General features: G+C 38.6%; 1 protein-coding gene across 11 annotated transcripts in view; it reads left to right on the top strand.

Moving 5' to 3' along the window:
• The window catches only part of LOC143681660 (phospholipid-transporting ATPase IB-like), a 232,010-nt gene that overhangs the window by 88,427 nt on the left and 125,815 nt on the right, over window positions 1-17,768 (top strand). For all 11 annotated transcript variants that reach the window (XM_077158874.1, XM_077158873.1, XM_077158882.1 and 8 more), the window contains 5 exons: window positions 813-940; window positions 4,280-4,357; window positions 11,195-11,283; window positions 11,565-11,606; window positions 12,044-12,128. In XM_077158874.1, the coding sequence (XP_077014989.1) occupies window positions 813-940; window positions 4,280-4,357; window positions 11,195-11,283; window positions 11,565-11,606; window positions 12,044-12,128 (422 nt within the window). The remainder of the gene's footprint in view (window positions 1-812; window positions 941-4,279; window positions 4,358-11,194; window positions 11,284-11,564; window positions 11,607-12,043; window positions 12,129-17,768) is intronic.

Here is a 17,768-nt window from a genome sequence, read left to right as displayed (position 1 = left end):
ATGTGCATTTATTTTCTGAAAGAGTCTGTATTAGCTTATTAGGAGTTAATATTTCCTACCCCAGATAATCCTCCTGACAGCACTCATCTACTCTAATAATTTAAACCATCATCCATTTCTTGATGTCTTCTGTCTGCCTCCAGCTCAGGTTTCTCTATGAGTACTAGTGCATTATTACCTGGACATGGCTTCCCAGATGTCATAAGGCCTCTCAGCTCAGCATGTAAAAACCTAAATACATTTTCTTTCCTCAAAGTAGCTTCTTTTTCAATATCCTCCATGTAAATTTTAGGTACAATCATCCACACTAGAAACTTAAAAGTCACCTTTACCCCTCCTTCTTAGCTTTCTCCTTTCTTCCCCCACTGCCTTCATCAACTAATCCGTTATGAAGTCTTGCTGAACCCACTTTTAAAATACTTCCCCTGTGTACTCACTCCTCTTCATTCCTGGACTATTGCCACAGTTTTCTAACTGGTTGCCCAGCCCTTAGTCAAGTTCCTTTCAAATTCATTCTTTATATATTCTTCTAAGCCCCTGAGCTCAGGGTCCATGTCTCATCAGATCTGTTGTCTCTAGTGCTTACCAAATTACCTATATATTATAGTAATGCCTTTAAACATTTTTAAAAAAAAACTATTTATGCTTGTGGCCATTTACTTTTAGTAACAGTTTCCAAGGAGAAAATTCTGAAATTTAAAAATGAGTTAATGTGAGAGTGAGAGGTTCAGAAAGAGAGAGAGAGAGAGAGAGAGGGACTAAACTAAGATGCTACTGAAGTTGTGACGTGACTCCTCTGATATCACCCACAGATGTCAGCCCCCACAACTTTGGGTTTGAGCTACTGGTGTTCATCATCTTGTACCATAATCTCATTCCCATCAGTCTGCTGGTGACTCTTGAAATTGTGAAATATATTCAGGCCCTGTTTATAAACTGGGTAAGTATTAAAATCAAAGTGCTTAAAATAATTCTCTCGTGAGCTATGCCTTTGTTTCCTTTTTAGGAATAATGGCTACCATTCGAGTCCTTATAACAAGGCTAGTGCTGGTGATGGGCCAGAAATGGTTTGCACAGTAAAATCACAAATTGGTGTTTGTTTGTTTGTTTGTTTTTGCATGGGCAGGCACCGGGAAATGAACCCGGGTCTCCGGCATGGCAGTTGAGAACTCTGCCACTGAGCCACTGTGGCTACCCCACAAATTGGTTTTCACCTGGCTCAGCGATGCCCTGGGCCTCCCCAGCTCACCCTTGAGGACAACATTTCCCAAATATTTTTCTAGCTGATAAGACAGATTGAAGAGATAGTGGCTGAGTAGAAAGTAATAGAGAGAAAGTTAATCCATTAAAGTTCAAAATGCTCAATGAGGAGCAGGGTCCCCTAGACCTACAGATGGATTCTGAATCTTGAAATGACAGCCTTGGCAAGAATGATGGAACCATACCATCGAGGAATCACTTCAAATGAAAGAAAAGTTTTTTAGATGACAGCCACGTGTGGATTGTAGTTCATAATTAGTAGGTTAGGATTGAATGAATTTTCCAATCAGAAAATGGGTTTGCAATTTTTTTTCAACTTCCAGCACCTTTTTATTTTTCCTAGAATCTAGATATATACTCATTTACTTGATTATTGATATACACATAACTACACAAGTATTCTATATGCAACACATGGCCTTTATTACAGAAGTTGACCTAAGAAAGCTTATAAACATTACACATTACCCTCCGCTTTTCCATACTAACCAAAGTTGCAACCAACAAATCACTGTATTTTAGTAAATACTTTAGACACCTTAAGTCATGTCATGATCCCTCCTCCTTGCAGGTAAAAAAACAAAAACAAAAACGAAACCCTAATTTTTGTCCTAACAAAACTTAACCTTGAACTATCAAATTTCAGCAGGTAGAACACCAGAAATACGTTAAGAATCTTTTTCCTGAGCAATTCAAGACTAACCTTTCAAAAGAAGACACAGGTTTCTCATTAAACTTTGTTTTAATGGGTCTCAAAATTCTGTGACAGATTTTTGATCATTGTTTGCATTTTAAAAGTACTGATTTTAAAAACCAATAACTTAAAACTGCCACACGAAAACAAATGGTCCTCAAAACATTCCTTTCCTTCTGAAGGTTTTATGATGTATTGTTACCATTAACCAGTCTTTTACTATTAAACTTAAATGGCCAATTGAGACAAGCAGTTCTGAGACTGTTCTTCCACGACTGATTAACACTGGGGTGGCAGGTGTTATGGGTAACTTTCATTTAGCTTTCTGAGCTTTCTGGGCAGACTTGACGACCTTGCCAGCTCCAGCAGTGTTCTTGCCCACGGCCTTGATGACACCTACAGCAACTGTCTATCTCGTATCATGAACAACAAAATGACCCAGAGGAGCATAGTCACAGAAACTCTCAACACACATGGGCTTGCCAGGAACCATATCGATGGCAGCATCACCAGATTTCGGGAATTTAGGGCCATCTTCCAACTACTAGCCAGAACAGCGATCACTCTTCTCCTTCAGCTCGGCAAACTTGCGAGCAATGTGAGCTGTGTGACAATCCAGCACAGGTGCAGAGCCAGCACTGATTTGACCTGGATGGTTCAGGATAATCACCTGAGCGGTGAAGACAGCTGCTTCCATTGGTGGGTCATTTTTGCTGTCACCAGCCACATTGCCACAATGAACATATTTTACAGAAACATTCTTGACATTGAAGCCCACATTGTCCTCAGGAAGAGCTTCACTGAAAGCTTCGTGGTGCAGTTCAACAGACTTGACTTCAGTTGCAACGTTTACTGGAGCACAGGTGACCACCACGACCGGTTTGAGGACACCAGTCTCCAGTTGGCCCACAGGCACAGTACCCATACTAACAATTTTACAGACATCTTGGAGAGGCAGAGCGCAAGGGCTTGTCACTGGACGAGTAGGTGGCAGGATGCAATCCAGAGCTTCAAGCAGCACGGTTCCACTGGCATTGCCATTCTTACAAGTGGCTTTCCATTCCTTGAACCAAGGCATATTAGCACTTGGTTCCAGAATGTTGTCACCATTCCAACCAGAAATTGGCACAAATGCTTGCTGTGTTAGGGTTGTAGCCAATTTTCTTAATGTAGGTGCTGACTTCCTTAACAATTTCCTCATATCTCTTCCGACTTGAAGGTGGTTTGGTGGAATCCATTTCGTTAACACCAACTATTAGTTGTTTCACACCCAGTGTGTAAGCCAGAAGGGCAAGTCTCGGGTCTGCCCATTCTTGGATATACCAGCTTCAGATTTACCAACACCAGCAGCAACAACCAGAACAGCACAAGCAGCCTGAGATACGCCTGTAATCACGTTTTTAATAAAGCCTCTGTGTCCTGGGGCATCAGTGATGGTCACATAATACTCGTTGGTCTCAAATTTCCACAGGGAGATATCAATGGTGATACCACGCTCACGTTCAGCTTTTAGTTTATCCAAGACCCAGGCATACTTGAAGGGCCCCTTTCCCATCTCAGCAGCCTCCTTCTCAAATTTTTCAGTGGTTCTTTTGTTGATTCCACCACATCTGTAGATTAGATGGCCAGTTGTGGTGGACTTGCCTGAATCTACAATGTCCAATACCAACAATATTGATATGAGCATTTTCCTTTCCCATTTTGGCTTAAGATATAGTGATGGTTTTCATGACACCCGTGTTCTGGTGGCAAACCCGTTGTGGAAAAACTGGGTTTACAATTTTTAGCTATTTTAGAACTATATATCTTTGAACTAAAATCATTGCTAAATATCATATATTAAAAATACCCTTTCAATATATCATTGAATCACCATCATTTGAAGGTGAATATTAACAACTGCATGGTGAGATAATGCTTTCAAATATAGTCTCATTTAATTTTCACAAGAGTGCTGTGAGAACTGTGCTGTTACTCCTATTTTATAGATACAGTAGCTAAAGCACAGAGATGTTAATTAACTTACTCAAGTTCCCACAGCTTGTCTGTGGCTAATCCAGGATTTGAAAGCCAAATCTTCCAGTTCCAAATCATCAACCACATCAAATTTGTTTATGGCATGCTGTCCTGAATTGATCCTCTCAACGTGTCTGAGATAGTAGCCTAGATCAGTTTAAATCCAAATATTCTAAATCTTCCATTCAAAATTTTTTTCTAAATGACCATAACAATTGAAAGATCAGTGGCAAGGTAGATTTCCTAAAGAAACTTGAGCTTTAGTTCTGATTCCTCCATGGCTTGGGTGATATTTTTTGTTTCTTGTAGGATGAAGATATGCATTATGAAGGAAATAATACCTCTGCAATGGCCAGGTCATCAAATCTGAATGAGGAGCTTGGGCAGGTGAATACTACTTTCTGGAATGAAGCAATACATCAGGAAGGGTCTCAGAGAGAGCTCATGCAAAACTAGTGCCTAAGTCAGAAAAAGCGTAGAGTTTAGATCAACATGTGTAGCCAGATGGGGATATGAAAGAATAGCTTGTTCAAAGTATTGAGTAATACTGCATCATGGGTTTCAAGCAAAGTGATCTTGAGCATCCTATGTAACTTCCACAGCCTTGATTCCTCATCTGCAAAATGGAGATGATAATAGTATCTAAGGTTGATATGAGGATTGAATGAGGAAGTGCCTATTGTATCGAACAGGACTAAATAAACTAGCCACTATAACTAGTAATTGATACACACACATACACCTCTTGGGAAAAGTTTGAGAGGATTGATGTTAATTCTTCTTTAAATATTTGCTAGGATTCACAGTGAAGCCGTCTGGTCCTGTTTTCTTTTCTGGGAGGCTTTTGATTCTTGATTCAATCTGTTTACTTGTTATAGGTTTGGTCAGAGTTTCTATTTCTTCTCAAATCGATTTTGGCAATTAGTTTCATTCTAGAAATTTGTCTATGTCCTTTAGGTTATCTAATTTGCCAGCATATCATGGTATCTTCTTCTGATGTTTTTATTTCTGTAGGTTGGTAGTAATGTCTCATTTTCAATTCTTATTTTAGTTATTTGCCTCCTCTTTCTCTCTCTTTTTTAGTAAGTCTTCCTGAAAGTGTGCCAATTTGTTAATATTTTCAAAGAACCAAAATTTCACTGATTTTCTCAACTGTTCTTCTATTCTCTATTTTTTGCTTATCTCTGCTAGAATATTTATTATTACTGTCTTTCTCTTGGGCTTAGTTTGCGCTTCATTTTCTAGTTCCTGAAGCTGTAGAGGTAAATTATTAATTTCACATCTTTCTTTTTTTGTTATCATCAGCATTTAAAGCTATTACCTTCTCTCTGATCTGTTTTTCACTGTATTCTATAGGTTTGGATTGTTATGTTTTCCTTTTTACTTATATTAAAGTGTTTATAATTACACTTGTGATTTTTGACTCATTTATTTTCTTAACATTTTATAATTGTGAAATATAACATATATATATATACAGAAAAGTGATAAATTTCCAAGTACATTTTAACAAGTAGTTATAGAGCAGATTTTAAAATTTGGTATGAGTTACAGTTCCACAATTTTTCATTTTTTTTCTTCTAGCTGCTCCAAGACACTGGAGACCAACAAAAATATCAATATAATGATTCAGCAGTCATACTCATTTATTAAATCCTTTCTTTCTTGTTATACTCCTCCTTCTCTTCAAATAATACATACATAAAAGCAATAAATTTCGAAGTACATTGCAACAATTAGTTGTGGAACAGATTTTAGATTTGGTATGGGTTATAATTCCACAAATTAGGTTTTTGTTTCTAGCTGTTCTACGATACTGGAGGATAAAAGAAATATCAGTATAATGATTCAGCACTCATAGGCATTTGCTAAACCTGACCTTCTCTGTATAACTCCACCATCATCTTCGATCTTTCTCCCACTCTTTAGGGGTATTTTGGCTATACCCATTCTAACTTTTTCATATTGGAAGGGGCTGTCGATAATATGAGATGGGGGATGGAACTAGTTGATGTTCTGGAAGGGCTGGTCCTTCTACATTTCAGGACTTTTCTGGTCAAGGAAACCATTTGGAGGTTGTAGGTATTGGAAAGTTTCCCTAGTGCATGGAACCTTTGTAGAATCTTGTATAATTTACTAGGTATTCTTTAGGATTGGCAGGAATGGTTTTGGTTGGGGTTTGGCAAGTCATGATAGGTAGCAATGTCTAACTGAAGCCTGTATAAGAGTGACCTCCAGAGTAGACTCTCAACTCCATTTGAACTCTCTCAACCACTGATACCTTATTTGTTGCACTTCTTTTTGTCCTTTTGGTCAGAATGGCATTGTTGATCCCACGGTGCCAGGGCTAGGCTCATCCCTGGGAGTCATCTCCCATGCCACAAAGGGAGACTTTCATCCCTGGATGTCATGCCCCATGTAGGGGGATGGCAGTGATTTCACTTGCAGATTTGGGCTTAGAGAGAGAAAGGCCATGTCTATGCAACAAAAGTGGTCCTCTGGCGGTGACTCTTAGGCATACCTATAAGTAAGCTAAGCTTCTCCACTACATACATAAGCTTTACAAGAGCAAGCCTCAAGATCAAGGGCTTGGCCTATTGATTTGGGTATCCCTAATGTCGGGCACAGTATCTGGGGTTTCCCTGGTGTTAATGTTAATAGTTCCATAATTTTTCTCCTATCCCTCTCATTGTTTCTTTAAGAATGTGTTGTTTATTTTCCATATATTTGTGAATTTTCCAGTTTTTCTTCTGCTGTTTCATTCCATCCTGGTCAGAGAAGATAGTTTGTATGAGTTCTCTTGCAGCTTTGAAATTTTCATTCTTTTAAAATTTATTGACACTTGATTGACCTAACATGTCATTCTTTAAGAATGTGTTGTTTATTTTCCATATATTTGTGAATTTTCCAGTTTTTCTTCTGCTGTTTCATTCCATCCTGGTCAGAGAAGATAGTTTGTATGAGTTCTCTTGCAGCTTTGAAATTTTCATTCTTTTAAAATTTATTGACACTTGATTGACCTAACATGTGTCTTATCCTGGAGAATTTACCAGGTGCACATGAGAAGAATGGGTAGTCTATTCTCTTTGGTGGAATATTCTCTAGTTGTATTATGCTGTTACTGAAGTCCTCTGTTTCCTCATAGATCTTTATATGTTCTATTCATTATTGAAAGTGGAGTATTGAAATCTCTAACTACCACCATTGTAGAACTGTCTGTTTCTCCCTTCAGTTCTGTTCAATATTTGTTTCACATATTTTTTGGCTCTGTTAAATGTATATATGTTTATAATTGCTATATCTTGATGAATTAATCTTTTTATCAATATATAATGTATTCTTTATCTCTTATAACAATTTTTTCTTAAATCTATTTGTCGAATAGGTATAACTATCCAAGCTGTCTTTAAATTACTATTTTCGTGGAATATATACTTCTATGCTTCTACTTTCAACCTATTTCTGTCTTTGGGTATTAGCAGAGACTCTTGTAGACAACATGTAGTTGGATCGTATGTTTTTTAATCAAATCGATTTGCCAATCTCTATCTTTGGACTGGAGAGCTTAATCCATTTACATTTAAAGTAATTACTATTAATTCAGGATTTTCATCTGCCATTTTGCTACTTTCTTTCTATGTCTTATGACTCATTTATTACTCAATCCTTCTATTAATGCCTGTTTTCATACTTATTTATATATATTTTTTGCAGTGTACCATTTGAGTCCCTTCTTACTTCTTTATGTATTTATTTTTCCATCTATTTTCTTATTAGTTACCATGGTGCTTAAATGTAATGTCCTAAATCTATAACAATCACATTTGATTTGATACGAACCTAATTTCAATAGCATACACATGCACTGTTCCTATATTTCTCTGTCCCCCTACCTGTTTTTCATATTTGTTACAAATGATGTCTTTATATATTGAATAACCCAGACTACAGATTTATCACTACTTTTTATGCATTTGCATTTTAGAATCTGTAAAAAGTACAAATTGGAGTTAGCTATCAAAAAATACAGTACAATAGTACTGGTATTTATAATTACCCTTACCTTTACCAGAGATCTTTATTTCTTTATGTTTTTCTGATTTTGCTGTCCAGTATCCTTTCTCCTAAATCTGAGGAACTCCATTTAGTACTACTTGTAGGGAAAATCCATTGGTGATGGAGTCCTTCATCTTTAGTTTATATGGGAATGCCTTATCTCTCCCTTATTTTGAAAGACATTCTCAGCGGATATAAAATTCATGGTTGGTAGTTGTTTTCTTTCAGCACTTTAAATATTTCATCCTACTGCCTTTTTATCTCAAGGGTCAGAACTTAATCTTATTAGACTTCTTTGTAGATAAAATACTGCTTTTCTCTTGCAGTTTTAAGAATTCTCTCCTTGTCCTTGGCATTTGACAGTTTGATTACTATATATCTGGTATGGTTCTTTTTGAGTTTATCCTGTTTGAGCTTTGCTCAGCTTCTTGAATGTGCATATTCATGTCTTTCATTAAATTTGGGAAGTCATGCCATTATTTCCTTGACTATTCTTCTGCTCCTTTCTCTTGCCCATTTCTCTTCTCCCTCTGGGGCTCCCATAATGCATGTATTGGTGTGCTTGATGGGGACACACAGTTCTCGTACTCTCTGTTCACTTATTTTCCGCTCTTTTTCTTTCTGCCCCTCAGTCTGAATCATTTCAGTTGTCTTGTCTTCCAGTTCACTGATTATTTTTTCTGCTGTCCCAAATGAAATTTTTGAGGGAATTTTTTATTTCAGCATTTGTGGTGTTCTACTCTAGTATTTGCTTGGTTCCTTTTAAAAATTTTTATCATTTCATTGATATTCTCTTACTGCTCCTTCATTGTTTTCCTGTTATCCTTTAGTTTATCTCCTTAAGCTATACTGAGGACTTTATTTTTTAGTATTTTTCTAGTATGTCTAAAGTTTGATCTTCTTCATTGACGGTCTCTGAATTTTTATCTTGTTCCTTTGGATGTACCACCATCTCTTGTTTCTTTGTTTGTCTTCTAATCTTTTGTTGCACATTGTAAATTTTATTTTTTTTAATGTATTGACTATAGGATTTAGTCCCTGAGCTATCTGTTCCTTAAGTTTGAATACAGCTAGTAATATGCCTGAGATTTCCTTGAGTGATAGGGACTAGCAAAAACAAAGAAACAAATGCAAAAAAAGAGAAAAAAAACCAAAAAACCGCAGACCACCTTTTACAGCCTTTGAAAATTAGCTTTGTGTTGCTGTTGTTCTCCTTCAGAATTTAGCCCTTCTATTAAGAAGAGGAACCCGAGGTGAAAGAGAAGTGCTGTTCAATGTCCTTTCTGAACCTGTATTTTGTCCTGGGTATTACCATTTACAGAAATACCTCTATTCCCTATGAAATGAGTTTTCCCCCTCTGGGTGCTCTATTATATTTCTTAAAGCTGGCAATCCTTTTCCCCAGGCTGCTTTGACTTATTGTTTCTCACACTGCTTTAGTTGTCTGCATGCTGCTTCAGCCTGCAGGGCAAATTCTGGGAGAATGAGCCAGAGAGAAGTGTCCAGGTCAGAATTTCAGACTTCCACCCAATCATTGGGTGGCTATATATAAGCTTCACAGTTTGCACATAGGGGTTACTCTGCTTTCTCTGGAATAGGTCCAGGGACTCATAATGGGAGCACAGGATGCCTTCACACTATGCAGGGGGGAAGGGGAGAGGAAAGGGTCCAGCAAGGATCCCACAAGCTTCTCCTACTATTTTTAAAGCTGTGTTTTCTTATTTAGTACTTTCCAAGTTACTGAAATCTTTTAGCTGTTTTGCATAATTTTAAGGCAGGTGGCTTTGCCAGTTTTTCCTAGTTGTTCAAAGATTTTGTGGGGGGATGGCACCATGGGGTGACATATATGTTTGAAAAACAGTTTTATACATAGAATTCCTTTTTGACAGTTTTATTCTTTCAGGACTTTAAATATGTCATCCCACTGTCTCATTACTTCCATGATTTCTGATGAGAAATTGCCTTTTATTGTGGATTCCTTTTATGTAATGAGTTGCTTCTCCCTTATTCTTTTCAAGGTTCTCTCTTTTACTTTGGCTTTTGAGAGTGTGATTATAATATATCTTAATGTGGATTCTTTGAATTTATCCTTCTTGGAGTTGTTGAAATTCTTAGATATGTAGGTTCATGCCTTTCCTTACATATGGAATAATTTCATCCATTAATTATTCAAATATTCTTCCTCTTTCTCCTTCTTCTAGGACTCCCATAATGTATATATTGGTATTCTTGATGGTGTCCTTTAGCTTCTGTTCATTTTTTTTCCATTTTTGTCTTTATATTCCTCTCACTGCATTTCTTCAATTGTCCTATCTTCAAGTTCACTTATTCTTTCTTCTGCCTGATCAAATTTGCTGTTGAAGCCATCTAGTGAGTTTTTTTGATTTCAGGTATTGTAGTTATCAGCACCAGAATTTCTATTTAGTTCCTTTTATAATTACTATCTCTTTATTGATAGTCCCTATTTGTTCATACATTTTCTTCTAGTTTTAGTTCTTTGTCTATGATTTCCCTCAGCTCATTTACCATATTTAAGAGAGTCAATTTCTCTACTAAGTCTGGTAGACAACCTGGGATCCTCAGGAACAGTTTTGGTCAATTTTCTTTTTTTTCCTGTAAATGGACCACACATCCTTGTTTCTTTGTATATTTTGAGGTTGGTTTCCTTCTCATCTGATTAATATATATATTAATATTCTTAATGATTTCTAAATATTATTTTTTTGTGTAATTATGGGACAATTCTTAAGAAGTTTTGAGGGTTATGCCAGTGTGAATTACTTTTTTTCGTTTGCTTGTGGGCAGCAACCTGGAATTGAACCCAGGTCTCCGGCATGGCAGGTGAGTACTCTACCTGCTAAGCCACCATGGCCAGTGTAAATTACTTTTGATGAGATTTCTTGTTACAGGAAAATGAACTTGGACTTTGATTTTCTTAGGTATAATGGTTTAAACTTAAACATGGATTAACAAATAACTTCACCTCCAGTGTAAAACAAAGGGAAGAGTAATACTTTGGAAAGAAATCTAAATATTGAAGACAGATTCCTATTTTAAGAATATTTGCCTATTTTGAGTTTTTAAAGAGAGAACTTCATCTTTGTATCTTTGCCCTGTAACTACATTTTAAATGTATGCAGTTTATCCTATCTACTTTTTCTTTGTTAGGTAAGATACTTATTTTCTGATAAAACTGGAACCCTCACTTGCAATGTTATGACATTTAAGAAGTGTACCATTGCAGGAATAATTTATGGGTAAGTGTTTTTATTGCCATACTCTCCTGGAAATGCACATCTATTTTCTTAACAGAATTAACTTTATTTACTCCAGAGCTTACTTGAATATATAATACAACTTTCAGTTGACAGAATATGTGATTTATACCTGTTCTGTTGTAGAGTTAGAAATCCTAGGAGGTTTTATATTCATTATCTAGCATAGCCATTATAAATTATATAGGATTCCTATAAGCATAGTGTACCCATCTGATCATATTTCTTGTAATGATTATATTTTCTTCCCTATTTTTCCTTAGTAATTACTCAGAAGCAAGTGATGCTGATAGAGAAAACATCAGGTAAGTAGATGACATCCTTTTCTACTTTGCCCTTGTTCATCCCTACAATGCACTTCTATCAGTACTGGAATACTTACATGTGATACACCTGTCTCTTTTCTCCAGTTCCTAGGAATCTCCCCTCTATAGGTTTTCCCTGTGTGCTATTCAACCACAGAATCTAGGTTTTGATTTCTTACTTTTCTAGTTACTCTGTCTCCAATGTCTTATAATTGTATTTTTTTCAATACAAGTGTATTTTCTAATGCTATTTTGCAGCTCCAGGCCTGGAATGATATATAATTTGACAAAACTCAATATTTAATATGGCTGTATGGCTTCTTTGGACGCTTACTGCAGCTAGAAGATTGAGCTATGTGTTTTCTTTAGATCCTTTTGATTATTGACAGTTACTCTCAGGAACTTTTGGTTAAAATAATCTCAATTCTTCTTCACAGTCATTTATCTCCTTCCTTCATGGATCAATGCGATCAGTGTGAATTTGATGACCCAACATTGTTGAAGAACTTTAAGAACGGCCATGTAAGTCTGTTATTTTCATTCTAAGTTGACAAGGCAATGCTCTATATCTTCAAAACAAATATATTTATATCTTCCTAAAAGGTATAATATTGGGACCTCAGGAAAGAGAGTCTTGAAATTTATATGGTAAGAAAGAGATTTTACACTGATATTATGAATCAAGCTTATCAGTTTGGGTGAATTTACATATTCTGTGAGAATGTTTTAATATGTAGCAATCTGTGCAATACCATACCTGTTTGCTTGGCATGGTGGTACTGGTCAACATCTGCCTCTTGGGCTCCTGGGCCTCAGCGTCGGCAGAATCCTTGCCACATATGGCAGCTTCTGAAGCTGAGGTAGAGGGTGGTCCAATCTTTATGGACCAGGAGCTGTTGCTTTTATAAGTCCTTACTTTGTTCTTGTTCAGAGATTTAAGGGTATCTCAGAGCTCCCCAAGAATTGTTGGCCAAACCTTGGCTTGGGTGTGGTCATCTTATGAACTAGAATGACCCAAGGATTCACAGCAGAATGTTCCTCTAAGAAGACCAAGGTCTTGCCACCACACCTCCCTGCTTTCCTTCCCTTTCCTACTCATTCCCCATGACTGTTGAAGACAGAAGTCCCTTGCTCTGGACTATGCGGACCTAAACCTAGGAGGAGAAACCTGCTACCTACCCCGGTTTACTGCTGCCCACTGGGTTGCGGTTGTGATATCAGAGATATTCTTTCCTTCCCATCCTATCCACAACTTTCTGTTTTATAGCTTAATATTTCCAAAAATATAAAACAACTAATATAGGCTCTCTATATTCGTCAGATTAGGTAGGAAGAATCCATTGCAAGATCCAAATGATGCCTGTGTGTGGTGATCGGTAAGGCAGGGTGTTTCCACAATTCTGGTGACAGCAGAGCTGGTCTGTTGGGCTCACATCATCTTTGATTCAGCTGAGGCTCTGACTTCTCTCTCTCCACTAAGGGCTTAGAGCAGGGCCGTGTTTCTGACCCAAGTCAGTAAAGGGCACGTTAAAGCTCATTTAACAAAGTACATACAGTTTCATTTGGCAAACAGATGCTAACATCCAGATACCAAGCAGTGATTAAACAAAACAATCACAGTTCATTGCTGCAGCTGTTTCTGCCTGTTGTTTTGCGCAATTTATTGTAATAGGTCAAATGATGGTGCAATGGAGAAAAACAAAGTAGGAAAATGGGATACACATATTTGAGGTGGTGCAGTTTAAAATAAGGTAAGGGACAGTCACACTGAGAAGGGCAGTTTAAGGAAAGACCTCAAGTAAATAATGGTGTGAGCCATCTGGAGATCTGGGAGGAGAGCCAAGTAAGTGCAGAGGAGCAGTATGTGCAAAGGCCCAGTGGCAGAAGCATGCCTGTAATGCTTGAGGGACAGGAAAGAATTCAGCATGGCTTTTTACAGAGTAAGTGAAAGGGGAATGGACTCAGAGAGGCAATGAGATGGGAGGATGGTACTATGTAGATTGTGTAAAATATTAGCCCTTTGGTGAACTTTGGCTTTTAGAAAGAAAAATTAAATAAGAAACTATTACTGATGCATAGTTTACATGTACACGCTTCATGCCCTGAGTCTTTATCAATTGGTTTGCATGAATGACTCGCAAGTACTGGTAGGATCTGTTAAATGCTGCTGTCCTCCCTGCTGACTTCCACACCAGCAAACCTCAGATCTGTCTACTTTTCTCTTATTTCCTCTACTTCGTCCTAAAGACCAATGGTCTCCTGGCTAGTCTTCCTGCTTTAATTTTTGCTTTACCAAAGTGATCTTTAAAAAACTTAAATTGGATCGTGCTGCCTTTCTGCTTGGAGGGCTTCAGTTGTTTCCCATCGCACTTAACATCAAGCCTCCAAAAGTTATTGCAAAAATTCCCTCCTGCCTGAGCCTCTAGCCCTTCTCCTGCCTCCTTTCCTCTTGCTCCCAGTGCTCTAGATTCGGGGAAATAGCAGAGGACTCAAGGGGCAAATTCCCAGCTCTCATGGTGCTTACATTCTAGCAGGGAGAAGACAGACAGGAGACCAACAGACAATTCAATGAGTAAGATATTTCCAGATTGTAAGTGTTGAGGAGACAGTAAAACAGGGCAGGCTGGTACACAGAGCAACACGTGGAGAAAAAGCGCGCGAGTTTGAAGGGGAGGAGCACGAAAAGAAGTGGACTGGAATAGGCAACTGGAAGGGCCCTCATTCCATCACCTCTACTTACAGAGAGGTACTGAGTTCCTAGGATGTGCCAGGCATTCTTCTAGGCACTGGGGATACAGCAGTGGATAAAACAGAGGGGTTCCAAGATGGCGGCTTAGTAAGGTACGTGCGTCTTAGTTCCTCCGACTCCAAATCAACTAATAGGTGAACAGAAACAGTGCAGAACAGCTCCCGGGGCTACGGCAGGGAATGGACACACAGCGGAACCCAGTCTGGACTGGCTAGTCTGACTGCGAGACTCGGCTGCGGTGAGACCCCCGAGCGGCGCGCGATTTCCCGAGCAGTGGCAGCTGTGGCAGTCGGAGCTACTCCCTCCCTCCTTCCCGGGCTGGCTGAGAGTCTCGGAGAGGCAAGTTTCCCAAGTCGAGGCGGCCGGCGCCCCTCTTTTGCGGGCGGCTTCGAGTCTCGGCTTCGAGTCCGTGGCTACGAGTCTCGGATCAGAGGGCTATCCAAAGTCTGGACTGGCTAGTCTGACTGCGAGACTTGGCTGCGGTGAGATCCCCGAGCGGCGCGCGATTTCCCAAGCAGCGGCAGCTGCGGCGGTTGGAGCTACTCCCCCCCTCCTTCCCGGGATGGCTGAGAGTCTCGGAGAGGCAAGTTTCCCAAGCCAAGGTGGCCGGCGCCCCTCTTTTGCGGGCGGCTTCGAGTCCGCAGATACGAGTCTCGGACCAGAGGGCTATCCAAGACGCGGTGCCCCCCCCCACGGGAGGCTTCCTGGTCCAGTGGGGAATTCCCCAGGCCCGCTGCGGCCGGCGACCAGCCACAGGGTCCCCTCAAGCCGCGACAGCTGACGCCCCCACCACGCACGGCCCCTGAACCAATGGAGAGAATTGGATCGGAAAACCCCAGGCCGCGGAGATCGGTGACCGGGGGGGACCCATTCCAAACACTTGAGACAAACGTGTGCCACGTGCATGACCTACTGGGCAAGATAAGAAAAACAGATCCCAGAGATTTCACAGAAAAATCTTACAACCTTGCTGGGTCCGACACCCAGAGAAATCTGAATAAATGCCCAGACGCCAGCAGCAGAAGATAACTGTCCACGCTCAAAAGATTGAGAATATGGCCCAGTCAAAGGAACAAACCAATAGCTCAAATGAGATACAAGAGCTGAGACAACTAATGCTGAATATACGAACAGAAATGGAAAACCTCTTCAAAAATGAAATCGATAAATTGAGGGAGGACATGAAGAGGACATGGGCTGAACATAAAGAAGAAATAGAAAAATTAAAAAAACAAATCACAGAACTTATGGAAGTGAAGGATAAAGTAGCAAAGATGGAAAAAATAATGGATACCTACAATGATAGATTTAAAGAGACAGAAGATAGAATTAGTGATTTGGAGGATGGAACATCTGAATTCCAAAAAGAAACAGAAACTATCGGGAAAAGAATGGAAAAATTTGAACAGGGTATCAGGGAATTCAAGGACAATATGAACCGCACAAATATACGTGTTGTGGGTGTCCCAGAAGGAGAAGATAAGGGAAAAGGAGGAGAAAAACTAATGGAAGTAATTATCACTGAAAATTTCCCAACTCTTATGAAAGACCTAAAATTACAGATCCAAGAAGTGCAGCGCACCCCAAAGAGAATACACCCAAATAGGCGTTCTCCAAGACACTTACTAGTTAGAATGTCAGAGGTCAAAGAGAAAGAGATGATCTTGAAAGCAGCAAGAGAAAAACAATCCATCACATACAAGGGAAACCCAATAAGACTATGTGTAGATTTCTCAGCAGAAACCATGGAAGCTAGAAGACAGTGGGATGATATATTTAAATTACTAAAAGAGAAAAACTGCCAACCAAGACTCCTATATCCAGCAAAATTGTCCTTCAAAAATGAGGGAGAAATTGAAACATTCTCAGACAAAAAGTCACTGAGAGAATTTGTGACCAAGAGACCAGCTCTGCAAGAAATACTAAAGAGAGCACTAGAGTCAGATACAAAAAGACAGAAGAGAGAGGTATGGAGAAGAGTGTAGAAAGAAGGAAAATCAGATATGATATATATAATACAAAAGGCAAAATGTTAGAGGAAAATATTATCCAAACAGTAATAACACTAAATGTCAATGGACTGAATTCCCCAATCAAAAGACATAGATTGGCAGAATGGATTAAAAAACAGGATCCTTCTATATGCTGTGTACAGGAAACACATCTTAGACCCAAAGATAAACATAGGTTGAAAGTGAAAGGTTGGGAAAAGATATTTCATGCAAATAACAACCAGAAAAGAGCAGGAGTAGCTATACTAATATCCAACAAATGAGACTTCAAATGTAAAACAGTTAAAAGAGACAAAGAAGGACACTATATACTAATAAAAGGAACAATTAAACAAGAAGACATAAGAATCATAAATATTTACGCACCGAACCAGAATGCCCCAAAATACGTGAGGAATACTCTGCAAACACTGAAAAGGGAAATAGACTCATATACCATAATAGTTGGAGACTTCAATTCCCCACTCTCATCAATGGAGAGAACATCTAGACAGAGGATCAATAAAGAAATAGAGAATCTGAATATTACTATAAATGAGCTAGACTTAACAGACATTTATAGGACATTACATCCCACAACAGCAGGATACACCTTTTTCTCAAGTTCTCATGGATCATTCTCAAAGATAGACCATATGCTGGGTCACAAAGCAAGTCTTAGCAAATTTAAAAAGACTGAAATCATACACAACACTTTCTCGGATCATAAAGGAATGAAGTTGGAAATCAATAATAGGCGGAGTGCCAGAAAATTCACAAATACGTGGAGGCTCAACAACACACTCCTAAACAACGAGTGGGTCAAAGAAGAAATTGCTAGAGAAATTAGCAAATACCTCGAGGCGAATGAAAATGAAAACACAACATATCAAAACTTATGGGATGCAGCAAAGGCAGTGCTAAGAGGGAAATTTATTGCTCTAAATGCCTATATCAGAAAAGAAGAAAAGGCAAAAATTCAGGAATTAACTATCCATTTGGAAGAACTGGAGAAAGAACAGCAAGCTAATCCCAAAGCAAGCAAAAGGAAAGAAATAACAAAGATTAGAGCAGAAATAAATGAAATTGAAAACATGAAAACAATAGAGAAAATCAATAAGGCCAGAAGTTGGTTCTATGAGAAAATCAATAAGATTGATGGGCCCTTAGGAAGGCTGACAAAAAGAAGAAGAGAGAGGATGCAAATAAATAAGATCAGAAATGGAAGAGGAGACATAACTACTGACCTCAAGGAAATAAAGGAGGTAATAACAGGATACTGTGAACAACTTTACGCTAATAAATACAACAATTTAGAGGAAATGGACGGGTTCCTGGAAAGACATGAACAACCAACTTTGACTCAAGAAGACATAGATGACCTCAACAAACCAATCACAAGTAAAGAAATTGAATTAGTCA

The sequence above is a fragment of the Tamandua tetradactyla genome, chromosome 4, assembly GCF_023851605.1.
Source record: "Tamandua tetradactyla isolate mTamTet1 chromosome 4, mTamTet1.pri, whole genome shotgun sequence".
Classification (NCBI taxonomy): Eukaryota; Metazoa; Chordata; class Mammalia; order Pilosa; family Myrmecophagidae; genus Tamandua; species Tamandua tetradactyla.
Note: the sequence above shows the minus strand (reverse complement) of the source record. Positions and strands in the feature narration are given on the sequence as shown.